Source organism: Dendrobates tinctorius, unplaced genomic scaffold (genome assembly GCF_039654945.1).
Source record: "Dendrobates tinctorius isolate UK_male_01 unplaced genomic scaffold, ASM3965494v1 ptg000145l, whole genome shotgun sequence".
NCBI classification, from domain to species: Eukaryota; Metazoa; Chordata; class Amphibia; order Anura; family Dendrobatidae; genus Dendrobates; species Dendrobates tinctorius.
In genome coordinates this window covers 8,181,428-8,194,963 of record NW_027361812.1, presented here as the reverse complement: position 1 = coordinate 8,194,963, position 13,536 = coordinate 8,181,428, and the positions used below count along the sequence as shown (strand labels likewise).

Genomic DNA, 13,536 nt, shown 5'->3' with positions numbered 1-13,536 from the left:
ATATCAGCTAATACTCCACATTTTTTAATTTTTTTTTTTTTTTTTGCACTTTTTATTCAGGGTGCAGTTGGGCCCATTTGGTCTTGTAAACTGCGGTGTCTGTTCACGTGGTATGAATTTTGATAGCACTGGGCCAGCCCGCCTGAGCTAATAGAAGGGTGTCACTACTAGGTTGGCCTGGATGCTGTGCATGGCCATAGTGTGAACAGCGCCACTTACAAGTGTTTTGTTGTGCATTAACATACCAGACAACCGCCCCCTCCATGTATTGGTAGGCTGCGAGCGGTTGTTTCATCGGTATTCTTGCACCTGTGTTGCCATCTTAATTATATGGGTCCACTCCATCCTGATAGTGCATTTGTCTGGAGGCCTGTACGGGTAAACCTTTTTTCTCTTTTGCTGTTTTCCACCTTTCTAAAAGTCAAAAAACAAATGATGTGGGTCCAGCACCAAAACGCATTGACGCTCAAAAAAACTTTTCTGAAGCTCCAAGGCTCCTCATTTCACACAGCAGAGCTCGCATCATCTACAATGCGCACTGTTTGATTATCAAAGCACATTTATTGATAGTATTAGAGGCCATTTTGCATGGGTGGATGCAAACTATATTAGGACCAAATGATCGTTACTATGATTGACCAGTCCACATGGAGTTTACATTTGGTCCCCAAAAATCTCCTGTTTACACAAAAAGATATGCCGCCAACAGTTGAATAAAACAGAAAATGGACAACATTTGTCAGTTGCTGACATTTGATTGATACTATGCTTTTACCTGCCATTAATTGGAAACGCTTAACAATTATCATCCCATATAACTGGGAATTGAGAATGCTGCCCCTTGTGTTCAGTTCTGAAGATTCCATGAACAGCAGCATACCCCAAAAATTGTTCAAGCTAACAGAATATACAACATAAATTACTGTTACTTTTACTGCTATAGGAACTATTTATATACATATCAAAACATCCTTCTAGCATCCATTGGGTAGGTATAGGTCGTTACCCTGCATAAAAAAGGTATGAAATACTGTAGGCTCCATACAAGATTAAACAATGAAATATATATGACATGCTATAATTTTTTTATAATGGGATGCTATAGGTGACAAATCACACTGGATGCTACTTCCGTGGGATACGATGCATAAATATGCCAGCATTCATTTTTCACAGCCTTTCCAGTGTATAGGTCAAATAGAGGATGTTAACATATGTACATGGCCTAAGATGTTGACTTATACCACACATTCCAGCGTCTATTCTTATTTAGCAAACTATTTATTGTTTTATTCCATTTCAGCTCTCAAAGTCACATTTCAAATGAAAGATACACATGAATAAAACATCAATATAGAAGTTAATAAAATGAAATAACTAGCTTGTGGTGAGAGGATACCTTTCATCATCAAATAGTAAAACGATACTTCAGTTTTGATAACACAGGCGTGTAGCTTATATGATTTCCATAAAAGTAGATGATGCTACAATAGTAATAGTACATTGAGAATGGAAACACCCAGTTTGAGTATAAAAGCTTCACATATCTGCTGTAGAAGACAGCAGTCGAGAGGCATCTTCTGAGCACTTCACATCATCTTCCAGCTAACCTTGTGAGAAGAACCATCATGTCTCATCACTCCATCCTTTCCTCCTCTGGACACAAGCACTTCAGCTCTTGCTCCGTAGCTTTACCCAAACATTCCAGCTCTCACAGCATCTTATCCCACTCTTCTAAACACACAGGACATGGACACAAGACTCAACATTGCTTCAGCAGCTCAAGTGCTCACAACATTGGATCCAAGGGTCACAAGATGTCATTTGGAAGTCTACATAAAAGTGGACATGGATCTGGATTTGGAGGAATGGGTGGTGGTCTTGGAGGACAATCAGGATGTGGAGGTATCACCCCTGTGACTGTGAACGAAGGTCTTCTGGCTCCACTTAACTTGGAGCTTGACACTAACATCCAACGAGTTAGAAATGATGAGAAGAACCAAATTAAAGGCCTCAACAATCAGTTTGCTTCCTTTATTGACAAGGTAAGAAAAACTGGATGTTTAGATATGCTGCTGTATGTTTTTCACAGAAAGAAAGGATAAAATTATTTGCACATTCCCATGCTCAGCCCTCATATAGATGAAAAATTAAGTTGATACCAGTAGATTGAATTACTTTTCTAACTGCTGCTTTTAACTGCACCAAAAAGGTTGCAAGCCGTGACTTCCATCAATTTTGCATTAAAAAACGTGACTTTTCTTGGCACTTGTCAAATTTTGAATTTTCAAGAAAAGTGATCGTGTGTTTCATATAGTGGGTATTGACTCCAAGTTTAGCAGTGATTTATTAACAGGAAACACAAAAAAACGAGTAAACTTTGGTACAAGTGCTTTTTTATATTTTATAAAGGTTCAAATGTACCAAATATATTAAATCACATTTGGATTTTTGTAAATTAGGTGCAAATCCCTCCAACTTTCAATTTTCCAAGACTGGCATTAAAATTCTGAACCATAGTTTTTGTAAATGGAGATGGCAAGCAAGGCTCATTTAGTGCCTACACCAGTTCTGCTCCGGTTCGATTATCTTACAGCACTAGACGAAATTGATGGAATTTCCCAATATTCATAATCATAGTTGCAAGTAGGTTGGATCCATTTATGGTCATGTGTAAAAGCAGGTGAGGCAAACTACTGCACAAAAAAAGAATCCAACAGGCACAGAAGATACTACAATCGTATTTTACCAGGTCATGCAGATTACAATTATCTAAATATTAGAAGAAATAAGAAAAAAAATCACTACTTTACTAACTCATCTTCATGGATATTTTTTCCCACAAAGGTGAGATTTCTGGAGCAGCAAAATAAGATGCTGGAAACCAAATGGTCCTTTCTGCAAGATCAAAGGACAGCCCGGTGTCAGATCGAACCTTTGTTTGAGGCTTTCATCAGCAACCTCAGAAGTCAACTGGAGAACCTGACATGTGAGAGAGCTCGTCTGGACGCAGAGAGAAACAACATGGAAAGAACTGTTGAAGAACTGAGACGAAGGTACTAATTGTCCAATGGCTGAAACTGTAGTTAGGGCCTTCCTGAATAAGATTGCCGACAAGGACATGAGATCTTGTTTATGTGTCGTCTAGTCAGAAATTTAAATGCTTTATGGATCATGAGTTTACAGAATACCTGAGTGACTTTTATTCATGAGATGAACTTTTTAGCAGCAAGTTGAAGTCTTTGTGCATATTTAACAAAGCCCCCTCCCACCTTCCTTGTGCCATTCACATTACCTTTGTTTTCATGTGGTAGAATGGTCTTCAAAAAATCATGATATGCAAAGTCACACAGAAGATATTAACCAATAAGTGTGTTCCCTACAGCTATGAAGAAGAGCTGAACCGTCGCACAGCAGCAGAGAATGAATTTGTCAGTATAAAGAGAGTAAGTCTAAAAAGTGTAAAAATAACTATTGTAAGCTAAAACCAGTAAAAGAGATAGTTCACCTTTTTAATCATCACTGTGGTCAGTGACTGGCTGCCTCAATCATGCGCTGTCCCTCTGGAGGAGGAACTCAGGTATGATACGGAGGAGCTGTGAAAGATTGGTTGGTAAAATATAGGTTTTTTATTCTTAGACAACATGAGTTTTTAAAGCAAAAAAGCGAGGACAACCCCCGTTAAGGTAACATGAAAATGTATATATAATGTGTTTGTATTATATATAATTTTATGAATTATATTTGTGCCTTAGGATGTTGACGCTGCCTTTATGAACAAAGCTGAACTTCAGGCCAGGGCTGACTCTCTCTCTGATGAAATCAACTTCCTAAGGACTTTATATGATGCGGTAATTTAGCTACTTTTGATTCATTTCCATTGAATACTTTATTAGTTGTATCATATCATATAATATTATATCATTTTACTTTTTTTTACAGGAGATCAGTCAGCTCCAGGCTCAGATCTCAGACACCTCAGTGGTTGTGTCCATGGACAACAGCCGAGACCTGGACATGGACAGCATCATCGCTGAGGTCAGAGCCCAATATGAAGAGATTGCCAACAGGAGCAGAGCTGAGGCTGAGGCCATGTACCAGTCAAGGGTAAAGATAAAACATGAGCACATAACTCAAATCTGTCTGGATTATCATTATTTTTTTAATCCTTGAATATTCTTTTGGCTGGCAGTTTGATGAGCTCCGTATGGCAGCTGGAAGAAATGGAGATGATCTGCAGAGCAGCAGAAATGAGATCGCTGGACTTAATCAAACAATCCAGAGACTTAAAGGAGAGATTGAATGTGCTAAGGCCCAGGTAAAAACATCAAAGTTCAGTGAATGACAAATTTTACCTGAAGATGCAAAAAAACAATACTAATTCTTGAGATATTTCTAGCGTGCTGCCCTGGAAGCTGCCATCACAGAGGCTGAAGAACGTGGTGAAGCTGCTGTCCGAGATGCCAAGAACAAACTGGCAGAACTGGAGGCTGCCCTACAGAAGGCCAAGCAGGACATGGCTCGCCAACTGAGAGAATACCAGGAGTTGATGAACGTCAAACTGGCTCTGGATATTGAGATCGCCACTTACAAGAAAATGCTGGAAGGAGAAGAATGCAGGTAAACACCATTCAACTTGCTGAAAACAAAACCATTACCAATGTGCAAATCATTACAAGAAGATGTAGTATAACAGCTTTTAGCCTTCCTCCTCAACTAGCCTACAATGTGGAAAATTATGTATAGGCACAATGTGTCTACATGGTAAAATGACCTCATTGTATATCATGGTAATAATCATAAAACGAGACACAAATATGTTAAGAAAGAACCAGCATACTGTTACAGCAATAAAGCTCAAAAAATGTATGTTCTGTTTCAGGATGTCTGGTGACAACTCTGTGAATATATGTAAGTATCCATAATTTAATTGTTATCTTTATATAAGTACGCAAGGGCCACAACGTGTCAGATTGCTTTACTCCTGAGGTACATAGAAGTCAAATCTGGAAAATTTTTGGCACATTTGCATGATGTTGGGGGTTCCAGTTCTGGGACATATGGAATTCTTCAACTCCCAGTTCACCCTTAAGAAAGGAGGAGACAGATTGGCAACACAAACAAGTGGCTAGCAGAGTCGGTCACACAATTGCCCCTAACAGTGCCACCCCTAAAGTGCACAGCACACAATGCCACTCCTTGCCATTCCTCTGGTTGCATATCATGGAAGTGAGCTGCAAATAGAGTATACTCACTGCAAAAGTTCAAGGAAGGCCTGGATGCCTTTCTTGATAAATATGTTATAGGATATGGGCACGAGATTCTGTGATGGGACGTTGATCCAGGGAACTAGTCTGATTGCTGTATGTGAAGTCAGAAAATCAGTTTTCCCCTAATACGGGGAACTTAGCATCTGACTCATGGGGTTTTTGCCTTCCTCTGGATCAACATGTTAGGTTATAGATTGAGTACTATGGATTTTTTTCAACCTTAAAAACTGTGGACCTTTGAACATTATCATTTTAACTTTGAATTAAAACTTGTGTATCAAATAATTTGTGTAACTAATTTGTTTCCAACACTCTGCAGCTGTTCTACACTCCAGCACTGGAGGAAAACATCATTCAGGAGGCCACCATGGTGGACATCACCATTCTCATCACCACCATGCATCCAACACCCATGTCTCCAGCAAGCATCACTCTGGCCACAGCCACCATTGTTGAAGTGGACTGGTGGATTAGACATCCAGTGGATATTATTATAGCGTATATTTAGAAATATGCTTTGTTGCTATTCTTGTAGGAAAGTGAGAGTCCATTATGCTTTATTCTGGTTGTTTCACTTGAATTTTAGGATGCATTGTAATAGTGACTGCTTGTCTATGCTGCCTTCAATAAACTGAGCTGATTGCAAAACTTGTTATCTCATTATTCTTGGTCCTTATATACATATCAGCAAACAGTGGATCAAAAAGTTCACTTTTAGAAATATCTTTCAAAACTGTTTAAAGGTAACCAGCAATTGAGAAGAACAAATATAACTTTTAATATAGTATTAATAATAACAACGCTACCTAAAGGGAGAAAACAGGGGCTCCAAAACACAGTGTGGTAACTGAGATAGATAGGGGGCCCAGCTTCTCTAATAAAAGTCAGATTTACTCAAAGAAGTTCGCTATACTCGTAGCAAGTAATTTGTAAAAATCGTGTATTTGTTCCGAATACTGTAGATAGTACAATGCATGTCAATGGGAAATGCGAATAATTTTCTGCTGGACCCTACAAAGGGGTCTGGGGGCCTGAGGAAAAAGCTGAAATGGATAAGAAAGTGAATGGGAAGAGCCTGGAGAATATGCCTGCATGCATTTCTGACTCACATATGGTTACTGGGAATAAGTTTGTCTAAATTGCATTTAACACACCAAAAAGGGTAAGAAACAGTTTTTCCTGCATAATCAATTGTATATAAGGCTAAATAAAGTAGAGAAACAAAATATATCCCTTTTAGCGTTTGTTAACACATACTGTTGTGTTTTTTTTTCGCCTTTTACAATTGAGAGGGCCCTGACTTATAGATTTGTAGGTCCCTCTGCAATACATTATTTTTAGAAGAAAAAATATGTATGTGGTCAACTTAGCGCTCCTCTATGGCTATAGAGCACATTGCAATAGGTTAGTGGTGAACAAACCTTTTATTAGACCACTATGCGTTTCTGCAGAGGACCACTACCTTCCTCAGGTGAATTTACAGACAGTGGAGGAAGTGACACATTAAATACGGGTAGTGACCAATAAGATGGAAGCATTCAATAATGTCAGTTAACTCTTTGTATACCCGCGGTGAGCTATCAGAAATGCAGCAATTAAAACCAAAAACTAAAATTAATATAAAAACTATAACTAAAACTAAAAGAAAAAATATATAAAACCAAAAGAGAAAAAAATAAATGACACTGTATTTTTATTTTTTAAAAACTAAGAAAATACAAAGGAAATATAAATTCATCCCTTATATCTTTTCTCTCCTTATTTAAATCCCAATCAGGGATTCCCAGCCTGTCTCCACAGTGCACATGTACCGATGAAGGGGACTTCAAGTAGTTTTTATCCCCAACCTATACCATAAAGGTGCTCATGTTGAAACCTTCCATCAATTAGTATTAAAAAAAATGTGCTTTATTGAACATTGTAAAAAAGTGGATAACCTTAAAGTAGAAGAAAGGAAAGCAACAACATCCCTGAGGGAGAACAAAGAGATTATAATAAAGAGTGCAGATAAGGGGGGTGGGGTCATGATAATGGATAGGACCAGGTATTTGAATGAGAGCAAACGAATTTTAGGTGATAAGGATTGCTATCAAAATTTAGATTCAGACCCTTCCTTATCAATTTATTAATATTATAATACTCTGGTAAAAAAAAGCTTGGCAAAAAGGAATTCTGAATAAAAATGAGAACTTTTTTTTAGATATCCCCCCGTTATAGAACAGCCTTCTTTTATTTCCTCCCTAAATTGCATAAAAATGCAACCAACCCCCCTGGTCGCCCATTAATTTTGGGTATAAACTCGATAACTGCCAACTTATCACATTATCTAGATTTATTTCTTCAAAAGTTTGTATTGAATTTGGACTCCCATTTGAAAGATTCTTCTGAATTGATCAACTTAGTGAGAGATCTACCCCTCAGAGTAATTGTTTATTGCTAACTTTAGATGTGGCATCACTATATAGCAATATCACCCATGAATTGGGTATGCAAGCAGTTAATCATTTTATAAGTACTGACATATCCATGCCGGAGGAACAAAAGAATTTTATTGTAACAGCTATTAGTTTTATCTTAAACAATAATGTCTTCACTTTTGATGGCACAGTATACAAGCAGGTCAGGGGCTGCGCGATGGGGATGAGATTCGCCCCAAGTTACACCAACCTGTATATGGGCTTTTTTGAGTCCGTTTTCATCGCGCAATCTCCCCTGGCATTGGGCCGTATTAATTTCTATCGTCGTTTCATTGACGATTTGATTTTGATTTGGAATGGCTCCAAAATTACGGGCCTTGATTTCGTTGATGAACTAAATAGGAATCCATGGGGCTTATCATTTACAGTGTCCATGTCCAACACATCCATTCAATTTCTTGACCTTCTCATAAAATTGGATGATCTGGGGAGGTTGTCCACATCAACACATTTCAAACCTGTTGATGTGAACAGCTATCTCAGGCTTGATAGTGGGCACCTCTCCAGATGGATTAAGAATATTCCATATGACCAGTATTGGAGGAGTCATAAAAATTGTGTAGATGATCAGGATTTTGTGAAAGAATCGAGAATTCTTAAGCAGAGGTTCCTACAGAAAGGATATTCTAAGGCCTGTTTCACACATCAGTTTTTGTGTTCAGTCAAAATCCGCTAAAATGGTGGATAGCGGATCCGTTTCCGAACTGACCACAATGTTTGTCACCGGACCGTTATTTTAACGGATCCGTGAAAGGAAGAATTTTAAAGGAACCGCTGCCTGGGGAAGGAGAGAGAGAGAGAGTCATTTTCCAGCCGCCAGAACAGAGTTTAGGGTTAAATTTCAGGCTCAGTGAAGTCTTTCAGCCATGCGCAGTGAGAAGTGCGGATCCTGCCGCCCGAAAAAACGTTACATGCTCCGTTCGGGCATGTCGGCGGACGTCAAAATTTTGGCGGATCCGCAAAAAAACGGATCCAACGGATGGTCATCCGTCAAGATCCGCAGGTAATGCAACTCAATGGGAAAAAAACTGATCTGCCAAAAAAAATGGCGGATCCGTTTTTTTTGCAAAACGGCGGATTTTGACTGATGGACAAAAACTGATGTGTGAAACAGGCCTAAGAAGTTATTAATAGATGCCATTAAGAGAACTCAACTTTTCATACAAGATTCTTGCATTGCAAAAATCCTTTCTGCTAATAAGATCAATGAAACAAAATCTAGGGAATGGAGTATGGTAATCACTTACAACCAATCTCAAGCAAGTATTCAAAGGTTGTTAAGTAAATATTGGTTCATTTTACAGGCTGACCCAATTCTTTCAAACCATTTTCCCAACAAGCCGATTACTGTTTATAGAAGAAACTGCAATCTACGGAGTATGGTGTCACCTAGTAACATATCTTTTGAATTAAAAAATACAAAGGAGAAACCCATGAATTACAATTTGGGGTTTTATACTTGTAACACCCCAAAATGTCTGTGCTGTAGCACAATTGTTAGTGGAGCCACCTCTTTCAGATCACAAACAACTGGAGAGAGCTTCACCATTAATTGTAGGGTGGACTGTCAGCCCACTTATGTTGTATATCTTCTGCAATGCACGCGCGGCCTAGAATATGTGGGTCGCACTATTCAGATGATGCCTGCTAGATTAAACAAGCATCGTCATAATATACGTAATTGGTTTCAACAACATAGTGTGTCCAAACATTTTTTCACTTTCCATGAAAAAGATCCAAAATTTCTAAAACTTATAATTATAGATCAAGTAGCTGTTACTGCCCTGAATTGTTATAGCAACTTGATAAAGAAAGTTTTTTGGATCTTCAAATTGGGTACTTTGAGGGTTTGAATTTAACCATTGAGAATGTGTCTAAGTAACAGTCGTAAGGATATAAAATAAGTGCATTGTATGGCAATGATTAGCAAAGGATAGGAGGAAAGGACTGAATGTGTATTTCCTCGTCAGATTACAGATGCTAAGAAGGTTGAGGTTGAGTTAGCACCAGCATGGGAGGACTGACTGGGAATCCTTGTTTGGGATAAAAATAAAGAGAGAAAAGATAAAAGGGATGAATTTATATTTCCTTTGTGTTTTCTTAGTTTTTAAAAAAATACAGTGCAATTAGTTTTTTAGTATTTTTAGATTTTTATTATTACATTGCTATATTTTATTTCATATAATTAATTTTATATCTATATATTGTACATTTTATATTTTATATTATTTTTTAAATATTTTAAAATTATTTGTTGAATATATATATATATATATTTTTTTTTTTTTGTTTTAGTTTTTTGTATACATTTTAATTTTGGGTTTTAATTGCTGCATTTCTGCTGGCTCACTGCCAGTACACAAAGGGTTAACTGACATTATTGAATGCTTCCATCTAATTGCTCACTATTCATATTTGATGTGTCACTTCCTCCACTGTCTGTAAATCCACCTGAGGAAGGTAGAGGTCCGCTGCCGAAATGCGTAGTGATCTAATAAAAGGTTTGTTCACCACTAACCTATTGCAATGTGCTCTATAGCCATTGCGCTCCTTAAATTGACCACATACATTTTTTTTCTTCAAAAAACGTTGATATTCCCCTTGGGGGATTGAGTCGCCCTCCCAGGGCTGTGGGGTAGTCGGTACCGGGCCGGTCCTTCAGAGGGGAATGTCTCAGCAGCAGAGACCCAGTCCATGGCCCTGTGCGCCCATGTAAAAGAGGATTGAGTAATGAAATAAAGTTTTTGAGTGATTTGTGACACCACCGGTGGTGTTCGGCAAGGGAGGTGTTAAGCCGACGCTGCAGACAGATCCTCTGGAACAGATGGTGGGGTGCAACAGTGATGTTATAGCTCTCCACAGGCAGGGCTGTAGTCCCAGGGCAGAGTAGATGAAGAGGATAGGTGTTGAGGAAGAGGGTGCAGTGTCTGGCACAGAGATGTAGCAGTGCTGAAGGAGTTGCAGGAAGAAGGCAAGGACACAGCAAAGTGTAGTTTCTTTACCTTTACTTTGTAAGTGCAGTCCAGAGTTCAGCTTACAGATGGCGCAGGAGCTGATTAGCCTGGAAACAACAAAGGAATCTCTCTATCAGATGGGTAATGTAGTCTCCTCTCTAGCGCTTACTTGAGGTACATGCAGTACTGCTGTGAGTTCATTTTCTGGTCCACCAGTTGTGAGTTCTCCTGCCAGGCTCCCTCTGGTGGTAACAGGAGGTAGTGAGGCTGATTTAATCAGTAGAGATCTGCCACCTGATAATGAGGATTGGACCTCAGGAATCTCAGACTGGATTTAAGACAGCCAACTCCCTATTCTGGTGCTGGTGATTCCTTCTGGCTTGTCAGGTCTAGGTTTTCAGCTCTGTTCCAGTCATCTAAAGCTAAGTTTTTCTGCTAATGTTGACACTTGATTTTGTTGGTCTATTCAGCTTTTTGTGTGGTCAGCCAGCCACGGCTAGGGCTGTGCTGAATTTCCACTCTTATTTACCTGTATTTGCCAATTTGCTTTTTGTCCCTTATTAGATTGGCCTCTTTTTGCTCTGTCTCAGAATATTTCAGAGTGCTGATATAGTGGGAGAAGTCTAGTGACTTCAGGGTTAATTTTGCTATCAGAAGTGTTGGACATTATTTTTGTAGGGTTTTTTGCAGATTGCAGACATTGTCTTTCCTTTCCTATCCTTTCTAGTTAGTTTGGGCCCCATCGTTTGCTCAGCCTATTTTCCTGCCTGTGTTTGTGCTTTCATCTTGTTTCACCATCAATACATATGTGGGGGGTGTCTTTCCTTTGGGGTCTGCTCTGGGGCAGTTAGTTTTCCCCTTTTCTTGCTTCAGGCTTATGTAGTTCTCCGGCTGTGATGAAGCGTCTAGGATCATTGTAGGTACGCTCCACGACTGCTGCTAGTTGTGTGGTTAGGATCAGGTATCTGCAATCTGCATAGTTACCAACCTCTCTGGTTTTCTGTGACTTAGCTTGTTTTGTTTTTTTTCTCCTCGGTGACCCATTCATAACAGAATCACCAGCCATACCACAGATTCTAGGGTTCTCAAAAGCAGGAAAAAGTTGTTAAAAAAAAAAGTGTCAGAATTTTTTTTTAATATTTTTTCCTCTTTTTCTCTGGGGCCGTAGGAGGATTTTTTTTTCCTAATGAAGATTAAGCAATTGTCTGATCATGTGGAGTACTTGCTGCTGAAGTACAGGGAATTTCCACCTACCTCATTCAGTCACATGCTGCTGAACCTAAGATCCCTACTCCTGATGTGTTTTCTGGGGATCGGTCTAAATTTCTGACTTTTAAGAATAATTGTAAATTATTTCTTGCCTTGAAACCTAACTCTTCAGGGAGCTCTGTGCAGCAGGTTAAAATTTGTCATCTCCTTGCTGCACGGCGATCCCAAGGATTGGGCTTTTTCTCTAACACCTGAAAATCGTATTCTGACTAATGTGGATGCATTTTTTCAAGCCTTGGGGTTGTTGTATGATGAACCTAATGCTGTTGATCAAGCTGAGAGAACCTTGTTGGCATTAAACCAGGGTCAGGATTCTGCAGAGTTACACTGTCAAAAAATTCTGAAATTGGGCGGTCCTTACTACATGGAATGATAGTGCATTGGCAGCTCTCTTTCGGAATGGTTTATCAGAGACCGTAAAAGATGTTATGGTGGGATTTACTGCTCCCTCTGGTCTGGATGATTCTATGTCATTAGCCATTCAAGTTGATCGGCGTTTACGTGAACGTAAAACTACACGGGAGGCTCTGCAATCTTTTGAACAAACGTCTGAACCTATGCAATGTGATGGGGTTTTGTCTAGGACGCAACGTCAGGAGTTTAGAAGGCGTAATAAGCTGTGTTTTTTCTGTGGAGACGTCTCTCATACTATTTCTGTCTGCCCTAAACGAGAGAAACATTTTGCACACACATTTGCTATGGGCAGAGTACAACCTAAGTTTCTTTTGGCAATTACACTGATCTGCTCCTTATCCACGTTTTCCACGAAGGCTTTTGTGGATTCAGGAGCAGCGTTGAATCTGATGGATTTGGACTTTGCTAAACATTGTGGTATTTCCATGACGCCTCTGTGGACGCCTATTCCTTTGAGGGGTATTGATGCAACTCCTTTGGTGGAGAATAAACCTCAGTTTTGGACACAGGTGACAATGCGATTTACCCCAGACCACCAAGAAAATTGTAAATTTTTGGTGCTGCATAATTTGCATGATACTATTGTTCTGAGTTTTCCTTGGTTGCAAACTCATAATCCAGTTTTGGATTGGAAATCTGGGTCTGTGGTGAGTTGGGGTTGTCAGTGTGCTCTTAGGGACGCTCCTGTTTTCTCTACCTCTCCTCAGTCTCATGATATTCCTGATTATCTAGCCGATTTTTCTGATGTATTTAGTGAGAGCAAATCTGCGTCTTTGCGTCCTCATAGGAGTTACGACTGTGCAATTGAGTTGATGCCTGGGTGTAAATTTCCCAAGGGTCGGCTTTTCAACTTACCAGTACCCGAACATGATGCTATGCGATCCTATATTAAAGAGTCGTTGGAGAAGGGTCATATTAGACCATCCTCGTCACCTTTAGATGCTGTTTTTTTTGTGGCCAAGAAAGATGGTTCATTAAGACCGTGTATTGATTATCGTTCCCTTAACAAGATAACGGTTAAATATCAGTACCCGTTACGTCTGATGTCTGATTTATTCTCCAGAGTTAAGAGTGCCTGCTGGTTTACTAAGCTTGACCTCAGGGGGCGTATAATCTTATTCGCATCAAGCACGGGGATGAATGGAAGACGGC

General features: G+C 39.3%; 1 protein-coding gene across 1 annotated transcript; it reads left to right on the top strand.

Moving 5' to 3' along the window:
* Positions 1–1,628: 1,628 nt before the first annotated feature.
* Positions 1,629–5,726, top strand: LOC141049520 (keratin, type II cytoskeletal cochleal-like). The gene is made up of 9 exons (XM_073546063.1): positions 1,629–2,045; positions 2,848–3,056; positions 3,386–3,446; positions 3,756–3,851; positions 3,943–4,107; positions 4,193–4,318; positions 4,400–4,620; positions 4,883–4,911; positions 5,590–5,726. The coding sequence occupies exons 1-9, from the start codon at positions 1,629–1,631 to the stop codon at positions 5,724–5,726; spliced, it is 1,461 nt and encodes a 486-aa protein (XP_073402164.1).
* The last annotated feature ends 7,810 nt before the right edge of the window (positions 5,727–13,536 follow it).

Excerpts from the sequence above, each read along its gene's own strand:
- LOC141049520 (XM_073546063.1), top strand. The coding sequence starts at position 1,629 with ATGTCTCATCACTCCATCCTTTCCTCCTCTGGACACAAGCACTTCAGC. Across the intron at positions 3,852-3,942 it reads TAAGGACTTTATATGATGCG|GAGATCAGTCAGCTCCAGGC; the intron begins GTAATTTAGCTA and ends TTTTTTTTACAG. Across the intron at positions 4,319-4,399 it reads TTGAATGTGCTAAGGCCCAG|CGTGCTGCCCTGGAAGCTGC; the intron begins GTAAAAACATCA and ends AGATATTTCTAG.